Source organism: Lepisma saccharinum, chromosome 2, assembly GCF_977018435.1.
Source record: "Lepisma saccharinum chromosome 2, izLepSacc3.1, whole genome shotgun sequence".
Lineage (NCBI taxonomy): Eukaryota > Metazoa > Arthropoda > Insecta > Zygentoma > Lepismatidae > Lepisma > Lepisma saccharinum.
Window position 1 is genome coordinate 127,472,741 of NC_139230.1, and position 12,276 is coordinate 127,485,016.

Consider the following 12,276-nt stretch of genomic DNA (forward strand, 5'->3'; position numbering starts at 1 on the left):
GAACAGGTTACACTACTCATTCCTAGCTCCCCAATTTCATCACGATGGTGGGTGGCCACCGTTCCCATACACAGGCCGAAATCTCAGGTGATAAGTTGTTCCGCTTTCCCCAGGAGACTCATAGCTGCGCGAGTCACATAGACCTCACGGCCACGGTGCGGGACAATATTCTGATAAAATAACATGTCAAGTCGTCTTACTTGGTTATTTCAAGAAATAAGGAATAGTGGAGTTTCATGTGTTTGAATAACTTCTTATATCATAACCTAATTTTCACTAGTGTATTTTAACAAGTCTGAATGGCAGACTGCAAAAGTAATGGTGCTCGACTATAAACAACTGTTTCTCATTTTGAATGCTGTTGAAAGTCAAGTGGATGGATACTGATGGTTGAAATAAACTACCTTGTTTCGCAGTTCGCGGCCAGTGTGGCTACCACAATGTAGTGTAGGTAGTGCAATTTCAAGAATTTTTAAACAATTTACACTTGACAGAAGCAAAGTATGAAGTGAATTTGGCTGGTGACTATTTAAAACTTATTCGTGATAAACATTTAATTGTGATCTTCCCAAATTTTGAGATTGCTCTCAGAATATTTGTATTTTACAATGAAATGCCAGTGGAGAGCGGTCGTTGAATAGCAGACTTTCTAGTTTGTCATCCTTCACCACGAATGCTTATATCCTGCAAGAAATTGACTTTGAGTCTCTCGTTCATCAGTTTGCTTTCATAAAAGCCAGAAGGAAACAGTTTTAGGCGAGTGTTCTCTTGTTATATCAAAATGTATTGTTTTATCAAAGTTTAATGGATAATTTTTAATCAGATGTGTCTACACTTTAAAGTTTTCAAGTATTATTAATACAGAGCATGAAATTAGTAGAAGTGATGTACCATAACAAAACTGATTATAATAGTAATAATAATAATAATAATATAATAATAATAATAATAATAATAATAATTGTAATAATAAATGTCGGCAGGGCCCAAAACAAAGCATAGCCTAGGTGCCCAAACTGATAAATCCAGCAGTAACGAGGCAAAAGCATGCACGTTGCTAATTTTTTTGGAAGGGGCCGTTTTTTTATACAAAATTGATCTATAATAATAATAATAAGAAGATGAAGAAGAAGAAGAAGAAGGCAAAATTTAGTAACTATTATTATTTGAAGTATTAACGAATAGAGTCCCGATAATAATTGGAGATGGACCGGAGAGAGACTACCTGGAATTTAAAAAAAGGAAACGTGGAAATGCGTCATGACATATGGAAAAACTGAAAAGGAGAAAGACGGACAAAACAATGTAACAAAATGTACAGTAGTAGCAATGATGTCAGGAAACAATAGTTTAATATTGAACTTACACTTTGTTGAAGTAGTTTTTTCTTTGTTATGATCCGAATTAAGTCCCTTTGCACAGTTCTCATCGATGTAGTTCACAGAAGTTTTAATTGGCTAAGGTTGATTGATTTTGTTTATTTTACTTCGCCATTTTACTTCGCCTTTCTGCCACTTATGACTAATGATGATATGATGAAATTGATGATGAGACGCTCACAGAGGACACATATGCCCAAACCGGGATTCGAACCCAGGACCACTGGTGTCGTAGCGAAATGCCACGGAGGCCAGCTAATCAACCAAGGCTGGGGACAAACTCTCAGTGGTGACGTGTATCCCTTGTCGAAACAGATGACCTGTTGCAATAAACAAGTTCCTCCATCACATTAGTTGTTCTCTCCCATTGTGATTTTTCCCAAAGTTGATTGGTTGATTACAAAGTGAAATTTCAGTCCAACTAATGATAGTATGATCTTCAAGATCAGCACTATACGTTACAAAGTACTCTTAAAAAATCCCCAGTGAATTGGTCAAAATAAATTGACAGAATTTCGAGGAGAAACCGAGCCGCTGTGGGCCCACACCTGGCTACTGGCTATGCCAATATACGTAAGTAAACCCGTGGCGCAACAGCCCTTGAAGCCCAGGGCCTACCTACCGACTGCCTGTCTCACTCACACTCCAACCAGTTATGGGGTGACGTGTGGTCAGCACGACAAACCCCCAGTCTTTGTTGAAGGTTTCCATAACCGTGTTACGCTAGTCATTCGTAGTGCCCCAATTTCCTCGGCTGGTCCTATAGACTGGCCGAAATATGAAATATCAGGAGACAAATTGTTACGCTTCTCCCAGGAGACTCGAACCGGCTGCATCCCGTAGCTGGAGACCAAACCATTTTGCCCACATGGTCACGATGCAGGACAGCAGGCCCGTAGGCAGAATTTTATTTCAGAGGGATTCGAAATATATCCCTTCAGCAGCTGCCAAATAAGGGCGAAAAAGTGAGAACCCCTGAAGATGAGTTTTTGTTACCTAATATTGATTTTGCACCGCCAACCCTATGCCGGTCATTTGAGTATCTTGAGTTCGGGTTTGTTATAAGTGTACTTTATGACAGATAGGCCAATCGTGACTGGACCTACATTTATAGTGGGATTGAACTATTAAGCATCCACCAGATACCAAACTCGGGACCTTTTGACATTACGAGGGTCACCTTTACCATTACGCTATAGGGGAGGCAAAATATATTTGGAACTAAGAGGAAATTTTGAATGGATGTAGAATGTAAGAGGCAGGGTTCACGTGGAAAGGAAAAAGCTCCCCCCTTTCCTAACCTGTATACCTCTAATTTAATTCTGAACCAAGCCAAGAATGTCTTCCTTCTATATTTCATATCACTTTCATTATTGTTAATGAAGAATTCGAAATAATAATTTGTCTTTAAATCTCAAGTTAGCAAGTTAGCCAAAGTATGTTTTTATACTAAATTTTACATTAATTGAAGATTTTGCAAAGGCACAGTAAACCTTTTCATGATCTTTCCACTCGAAAAACAAATGTTTCTGAAAGAGTCATATCACGTTTATGCTTGGAAGTAGTGATGTTTTATGAACCATACACATGTAAGTAACACCAATAGTATTGTAATTTGGAGAGGATGTGATTTGCGAGCGTTACAAGCATGGGAATTTAATGAACTTTATTTGTGAATCCTACCTGCGCCGTTGACTTGCAAAGTATAACATTTGAGGTAAAACTGTTGAAATGTAAAAAGATGAAGCGCTGCCCCCCTCCCCGCCTTTTCTACATTTTATTCAAATCGAATGCGGTAGGCAGGCACGTATCTAGAAATATATTTCGGAGGAGTCTTAACCTAATATCTCGAAATAATAATATTAATAATCTTAAATTAAAATAAGTATAATTATATTAAATTAATTAAAATACTGAAATTAATTAATATTTTTATTACATTAATAGGTAAAAAGGTGGCATAACGACAGTGATATAACATCACGTATTGATTAGGTAGCTTACGAGTAGTTAAGGTCGACAAAATTTGTAAAAAAAAATAAAAAAATAGAAACTGCCCTGGCAAGGAAATTAATGTCAAATAGTTAAAGAATATAATATTTAATGAGTATCAGAAAAGGATGTTAGATCCAGTTAACGAAAGTAAAATTCCTGGTAATATTTTATGCATGTTATGCAAGTAAATGCTTGCATAAATCTTCTTTGGTACTGTCATTCAAAGTCGTATGACCCCAATAAGTTTGCAGAAATAAATAACCCTCGATTAAACAACAACCATATTTTCATTATTTATTTGAGTTAATTTATGTTCTCATTATTTTCATTATTTTATTTTTGTACTTGGTAAGTCTTTCGGGGGGAGGTCCGGACTCCTGGACGTATGTCCTTGGTGATAGATGTCGAGATAAAAGTTACTGTGTCACTGGTTCCAATTTACGGTAAATATGATCTGCTTCTCTACACTCAAACATACACAAATGGATGGTTTTCCTGCTTTCTTGGTTTCTTTCCAAGGAAAGAGGCAATAATTCAAGCAGTGACAGACAACTACAAATGCTTCTGACGAGGGGACGGAACCCAGCTGTGCAGAGGTTTCAAACACTGGCGCGAACTAGCCCTCCCCATCAGCCTGAGGTAATTTTCCAACAGAGGCATCTAGTGGCCAAGTGGTGAACTATGCTTGCTGCCGCGGCCGTATCTTTCGCCATTGATAATACATGATATTTTTAAACAATCATTTTGGGCTGTGCAAGTGACTTTTGAAAGAAAAGCCCTCCCTACCTTAGTCATAAAAGGATTGAGCATTATGTTAGTATGCATCATAATGGCCATTTTCATTGGTGCTACCCACAAATCGTATAACCATTCTGTGCTTATTTAAGTATTTCCTTATGGGAAATTGAAAAAAAAAAAAAAATGCAATTTGTGCACATTTATCAAACTGAAATTTCATAAATGTGTATTGTATTCAAAGTTTCATAAAGTAAGTTCATGTCTACTTTGTGTTTTCCGGCAATTTTTTGTCCTTAAACATTATATTCAACAAAAAGCAAAAAAGCCCATGTTAAATTTAAGCGCTTTCCACGGTGACCTTCGCCAAACTCCACCACCCTCTTAACACCATGTGGCCTTCCTGCTCAGCCATTGAATCCACAACAAACTTATCATAAACGTGGTGAATGTTAGCCTCTTTTATCTCATTTATGAGTTCATCTTTCACCATGTTTGGCCGGCGTTCGATACCTTTTGCATCCATCCATCCATTCAATAATATCATGTTTAAGCCACTGCTTGTTAGGAATACATTCTAACTTAACACAGTGATAGGATGCATTATCTAATATGATCACACTGTTCTGTGAAAGGAGAGGTAAAATTTTCTTTAACCAATTTTTAAAAACGTCACCTGTCATTTCTTCATGGTAATCTACAGTTTTTCTAGATTCCAAAATGAATTCCCCACCCTCTAAAATCCATCTTCACTTCCAATATGCAATACAATAAGGCGTCTGCCTTGGCGGGTCGGGTTTCTTAGCCCTGTTGTTAATCCTGAGAGGAAAACCTGTTTTTTTAGATTTTACGCCACACCTTAGAAACAGTATGACTTTCATTCACCCACGTTTCATCAAGGAAATACAACTTTCGTCCCTCCCGCCTGTATTTGCGTATTTTCCTCAGGTAGTTCCGGCGCCACAACAATATGTCTTCTCCAGTGGCGTACGCAAGGGGGGGGGGGTTACCGGGTTTAAACCCCCCCCTTGAGCTTTTGAAATATTATGGAAAATGCTGTAGAAAAAAATTAAAAATGGCTAATTTATCACAGTTAAAGATTTGCGACAGTAATAGTAATAATAATAATAATAATAATAATTTGAATTATTATTCCCATGCAGCATGAAGAAAAACACAACATTGCAAACACAATCTAAGTGGCCGCAAAGTTCAATTTTGCAATTCTTTTTGCAAAAAGTCGCGCAATGACTCTCGCGAGAATTGTGAAAATTCCTTGCTTCGTCGCAGTGTGCCGACCTTATTGCAAACGTTCTTCCCGGTACTGATTTCACATCCCCTTGTGAACTCTCAAGTGATACTGAATCTACATCCACATCATTAAATAATGTTGAAGAAATGCTTTGTGAATCACCTAGAAGTGATAAATGTATTGGAATGCCTATGAACTTACTTTTCAATGAAAACATAGACTCAGTGGAATTTAGCAACATGTATTCTCGCGCTTCATCATCATCCTGGGCGAGTTCCATAGGTAAAGGTAATGTAAATTCCCCCCTGCATATAGCACCCTGCCATGAAGGCACACGTAGTGGTGTGGTGGGCCCCAAAGATTCTCGATCTCGAACTATTTTGCAGGTGATGTGATCAGCACCATGCTCCGGCAGCCTTCATCCCCCAGGGTTGCTGTCAGGTACCCATTGCTATGAGGCTGGGTGCGGAGACAAGGCTGGATAAATTCCAACCAATTCCGGAAATCGAAACTGGATATCCCACGAAGTTGTCAGACTAGACCAGCGCAACTCCTTGAATGAGTTTCATATTTCGATTATTTCAATAAATTTAATATATTTGTTTGTTTTATGGATTTTCTTCACACTTAAAATGTCTCACTTATCATATACAAATAACAGTTGACGCTTTTTTGCTGGTGTTGTTTAAATGCCCTTATTTACAACCTCACTGGGTGCAGATTTTACACTCTTAACAGACACACCAGTAAACTCAGATGTCAATTTCATCACGTCCTGGATAACCATAGTTGGATATTTCTCTCAAAACTTTGCGAACACATTCAATACAATTTGTTTCTCGCCGCTTTTCAACGGTTTCCCGCTGCAGTGTGTAACGTAGCCAATGCACACATCCATCTCTCACAAAATGAAATTCCCTCCTGCCTGCCCAGCCTTTACCCATGCATGTTGTACCCAGAGTAAAAATTGTCATGTATTGTGTATTTTTGACAACTTGGAGTTCATTTACATACTAAAAATTGGTTATGATAATTCTAGAGTATGATAATTACAATTGCGTTGAAGGAATGTTCATTAACAGTTTCATGCATCGGAGACACATTTAAATCGGATATTTGGTCTTTCTCGTGGTTTGTACTTACCAATTATATATTGCGGAACATAGTGGAAGGTGCCAATATACTTTTTGCACGAAAACAAACACTTTTTCTGCTAAAATAAACTATTTTCCTTAATGCTACGGAAAGCACGTCACGGTGCGATATTGCTTGATTTGCGAATTGTAACGCTTCTTTTGTTTTTGAATATCAATGTTTCCAACTCTATTGTGCATGAAAGTTGTAAAAAACCGGGGATCACGTCTGGAAATTATACATTTCGATGAAACATTGTTCGTTAGCCCCAAAAACCATCCACGGGTAGCCCCACAAACCATTGACGTTAGCCCCAAAAACCATACACGGGTAGCCCCACAAACCATTGACGTTAGCCCCAAAAACCATCCACGGGTAGCCCCACAAACCATTGACGTTAGCCCCAAAAACCATCCACGGGTAGCCCCACGAACCATTCACACGAGGTTAGGTTAGGCCTGTTAGGTTAGGTTCCATTAGCACCCATTTCACCCCTAAATTAATCGAAAAACCATTTTCCTTTCTCGACAAAAAACCGCGCGTTTCTCGAAGAAAAAAAACTCGCGTTTCTCGAAAAAAATCGCGCGTTTGGAAACCCTGATTCCACTAGCGAGATCGCGTGACTTCCGCGCTAGAGCCATCTGCAGGTACATCTTGGAAACAACGGCATGATGTTGTCGATTTTCACAAAATGCGCAATATTATTACATGAAAAGTGATTATTTATTGTTTTGCTGCATTGTAGGATGAAGTCTTAGGAAGAATATATATCGACGGAGGTTATAAACCTTGGAGAAACTCATTTCCGTAAGTAGTTTCTTGTGTAAAATTGAAGAAATGTGTCTCCGATGCATGAAACTGTTACCGGAATGTTCTATTTTTGCAAGTTAGAAAGTGGACTATATTTTGTTGTGCATGGCAGGATCTGTTGTTCAAGCAGACTCAAAGAGAAGTGTTGCCAATCCGCCTATTCTTTTGCTAAAATTATCTGTTTTGAACATTTTGGCCCTGCAATTGTGACAATAATCGCTTTCAGATATTTGCACAGTAGTATCATACTTATTTGACTTCATTCAAAAATAGACACGGAAGTGACCTATTTTTCATTTCTTTATTTATTTTCTTTAACAGCAGTGTTAATCCTTGTGGTATTGTTGCAGATGTTCCTATTCGAAAATTCTCTATGTCGCTGTTTGCAAATATGATGCTAGATTTTCAAAATTTTGAAAAATGGAATAAATAAAGTTGCTGAACTTCCATTTCATTGGTAATTTTCGATTCGTCATACCTCTTACAATTTTTGAGTAAATTAGACCAAATTCTGCACATCTATTCTCTACATCCATTGCAAGATAGGGTCTACTTCATTTTTTGATAGCATAAAAAATGAAAATGACGGATCCACGATATTGGATTTTTTTTTCAAATTCTCTTACAATTTTTTCCAATTTGCATGAAATTTGGAAAACTCTAAAACTGTATGCAAAACTACTCAAGTTATGTGAGTATGTTTATACTACACATATATATAATTTATAAACCTACAGATATGCAAATATAACACTCGGAAAGAACTGACCATTCAAGAAATGGCTTTTATTGTGAGGGAAGTGAGGAGGAAAATTTGTATTCTTTATTATATCCACATAAAACCCACCAACCATATGCAATACCTACACTTCTCCAGCTCCCACCTGTTCCACACCAAAAAAAACATTCCATTCTTTCTGGCCCTCAGGGGACTTCCCACCTCCCGCCAGAATTATAACCTCCTCCTACACCAAGCCCTAGTCAACCGTGGATCTCCTGGTCACGTAACAAATATCGCTAGCTGCCTCACACACCACTACCACCAAGAAACCTGCTGCCACCAACCCACCTGAACTCATCACCCAATATCATCCCCACCTCAACAAATCAGGCACACACTACACTCTCTTCTTCCCATTCTCCACAGTGATCCTGAAACGAAAAACATATTTCCCGACAAGCCCAGAGTAGTTTTCAAATGCCCCTCCAACCTCCAAAATATCCTGGTCCACAACACTCCTTCACCACACACCCAACACCCCCCTGCCCACAAATGTGACCACCCTAGGTGCAAAACCTGCCCCATCCTCATTACCTCTCATACCCTCCAATTGCACACCGCCACTGGCAAATTTACCCTCCATCCCAAAGGGACCTGCCATGCCTCAAACCTTATCTACATCCTCACCTGCAACATCTGTGGTGATTTTTACCTGGGGGAAACATCAACGGCCCTCAACCTCCGCATCAATAACCACCGCTCCTCCACCCACAACCTGGACTTCACTGTCGCCGTCCACACCAACCACAACAACATCAGTTTCAACGACTGCTTCCAGGTAGTGATCACCCATCTCCTACCCCAACCAGCCAACACCTCTGTTTGCAAAAGATTGGAGAGGGCCTATAATGCCCACCCCACACCCACCGTCCCTCCCAAGCCATCCTATTCCTCCCACCCTCCCTCCCTCCCAACTCATCCTTCACACACAGTTTTCGACGAGCCTGGTGATGAAACAGTGTTTTTTCGTTCTACGCACCGCTTCTTCTTCAACGGGGACCTGGCACCTCTGCAGAGCCCCAACTTCCTGTTTCGTCTCTTTCGTCTCACACCGATGGTGCTACTAAGCTAGCGAAAATTGTGAATTTTTCCACTGTCCGGTGAATGTTTCCTTTCTCCTTCTTTGATTTTTATTATAAAACCCGAAAAAAGTTTGAAAGGGACGCTCTGCCCCTAATTGAGCTAGAGTGAAAGAGATTGCAGATTCGGAATCTGCACGTCAAGACCTTAAAATAGAGTATATGGAAGGGGGTACTTAAAATTCCCATATCTCCTTTCCTAATTGAGCTAGGAGGATGGTTGATAGCTCGTTGGACTCTGAATGAAGTCCTCTTTCCGATTCTACAATACAAAAGGGGAGTTGCCATTTAAAATTAGACAGTTGCCAAACCCCACCCCCAGGGAGCAGGGGTGGGGAATCAAGTGTGGTATCATTGAATAGCTTTCTTTCATTTATTAAACATGAATTTTTTTTCCGATTCGATGTGTAACTAATTTTGACCTCCTAATCACGGATCTGTTGTAAAAAACATAGGGTCACGTCTGGAAATTGTACATTTTGATGAAACTTTGTTTGTTAGCCCCAAAAACCATCATGGGTAGACCCACAAACCGTTGACGTTAGCCCCAAAAACCATCCACGGGTAGCCCCACGAACCATTCACACGAGGTTAGGTTGGATCTGTTAGGTTAGGTTCCATTAGCTCTCATTTCACCCCTAAATTAATCGAAAAAAATAGGGTTCGTACTAGAATTGAACATCATAAATCATTTTTTTGTAAAACAATGGTGTGGTTGGAGACAATAACAGGAGATTACATTTTCGTTCGTAAAACTACGCATATACACCTATGTATATATAAAAAATCAATCGGCTTTTTTTCAAATTTCCTGACGTGACCCCCGGTTTTTTACAACAGATTCGTGATTAGGAGGCCAAAATTAGTTAGTATACCGAAAATTAACAAAATTGGAGACTTTCTCTATATTGTCAATTTGCTCCGTAGTTCTCACCATATGTCACCGTTCCGGGACTTTTGGACCACCCGGTACAAATTTTCTATTTATTTTAACTTTTTATTTTCTATTGTTTTCTATTGACACCAAAAAGCAATCAATTTCTCTTTTTACTGTTACATTTCCCCCTCAACTCCATTGGAATATTCTAAGATCAATTACCTTATTTCTTTGTCTTAAATAATTTACTTTTCATCATTTGACAATTCACAGACATTAAAATAAATTTGTTATAGTAAAGAGGCTGTGTTTTGTCTGTCCCACATGTGACACAAAACTGTCCACTTAGGGGTATAAATCTGGGAAAGTATTTTGAGGGTATTTATGTTTAATCAACAGTGTTAAGTTTTATATTTCATTACACAGAAACTATAAGAAAAATGTTGCTTAACTATCAGTAGAATAGTTACCTTAATATAAAAATGTCCCACCCGTGATAATGGAATGCCCCATATATAATTAGTATTCACGTTATTTGTAGATTTATGCATGGATGTGCTCTTTGTATGTACATGTACATAAATAAATGTAAGAACTTTAAATGTTATGTATATTCTTGCAGGAATGAACGTGTGAAATGGTTTAGTGAGAAATATGCAATTGTTGTTGAGACAAATGAACAAACCAAAGGTGAAGCTGTGAGTAAGCCATCTGAATCTCCATCTGTAAAGAGGGGCATGAAGGAAGGAAACTTAAAGAAGGACATGAAGACAGATGATACAAAGAAATGCAGGAAGGGAGTTGATGTGATGAAAGACATGAAGGGAAATGATGTATATAAAGATGTAAATGAAAATTATGTAAAGACAGACATGAAGAAAGACAGTGTAAAAAAAGTCAGGAAGGAAGATGGTGTAAAAGTGAAAATAGAGAAATTGTCAAATGAAGAGCCTCAAAAGTTAGCAAAGTGTTCTTTGAAGAGAATGGGAGATAACATCAACAAAGACTCAGCACCAATAAAGAAGATTGTAGTGAATCAAAGTGGAACTCCAATTAAAAAGGAAGATGTAGCTCCAGTAAAGAAGAGAAGTGTGCATGTAATTTTAGGTGACTTTAGAGCTTTTTACTTTAGAACAAAAGACAGATTTGCTCTTGACTATCCCGAAGCATCAGAGGAGGAACTATTTAGATTTATGGAGAGTAATTGGTCTATGTTGAATGAACCATTAAAGCGACATTACCCCACCTGGAACAATTTTCCTGATCTTCCTTTTGAAATTCAAAATCCCAGTATAATACGCGAATTTCAAAAAATTGAGAGGAGAGCTAGGAAAAGAGAGAAAGAGGCTATTGCCAGACGTAATGCTGCTATGGCAAAAAAGACAGAGAAGAAAGTAGAAATTTTTCGTGTCTGTTTTGTATGTGAAACACACACAGGAGATGAATGCAGCTGCAACTTCAGACTTAAAAATGAAGTTTGTGATAAGTTCTACCATCTGGATTGCTTGAAGAATTTTCCACATGTACAGTCTAGTGGGAAGACAGTTACATGCCCCAGACATGTGTGCCATACATGCATATCAAGAGATGTAAAGATTAATTTCACACATTTGAACCTTGTGACCTGTGTCAAATGTCCAACTTCATATCACATAGGTAAGGAAAAAATATTTGCAGATAGAGCTTGCATCAACACTGCTTTCTTCCTTCCACTTTCATCATTGTGATTGCTTTGTAAGTTTCTTCCTTCAACAAAAGTGCATGAAGTTAATATTTATCACATCAAGTAATACAAAAATGTAAAAAAGGTAAAGTGCTCCCCTGTGCTTAGCACCAAGCCATGGAAAGCATATAGGGGGTGTGGGGGGTAACGCAAAATGTAGATTTCAAATTCTAGATTAACTGCAACTTAAAGGATTTAATATGTCCAAGAAACCATTTTTTATATTTTTTTGCTGTATTGGAATTCCTTCAATCGAATTTAAAATAAGGTAAACGGTAAAGTTCCCCATGCATATAGCACCATGCCGAAAGGGAAGGTACACTGAGGGCCCACACACACTCTCGATCTCATCTATTTTGGAGGTGATGTGATCAGCACCGTTCTCTGGCAGCCTTTAACCCCCCCTCCCCAAGGGTTTCCACCAGGTACTCATTTATTCGAGGCTGAATGAGCCCCGGAGGGACAAGCCCGGAAAGAATCCGACTTTAGATCACTCACCCTGGGAATCAAA

At 38.6% G+C, this 12,276-nt stretch overlaps 1 protein-coding gene across 2 annotated transcripts in view; it reads left to right on the plus strand.

Moving 5' to 3' along the window:
• The window catches only part of LOC145984493 (histone-lysine N-methyltransferase NSD2-like), a 514,670-nt gene that overhangs the window by 124,506 nt on the left and 377,888 nt on the right, over positions 1-12,276 (plus strand). For both annotated transcript variants that reach the window (XM_083118148.1, XM_083118150.1), the window contains exon 5: positions 10,665-11,698. In XM_083118148.1, coding sequence (XP_082974274.1) covers positions 10,665-11,698 — 1,034 coding nt within the window. The remainder of the gene's footprint in view (positions 1-10,664; positions 11,699-12,276) is intronic.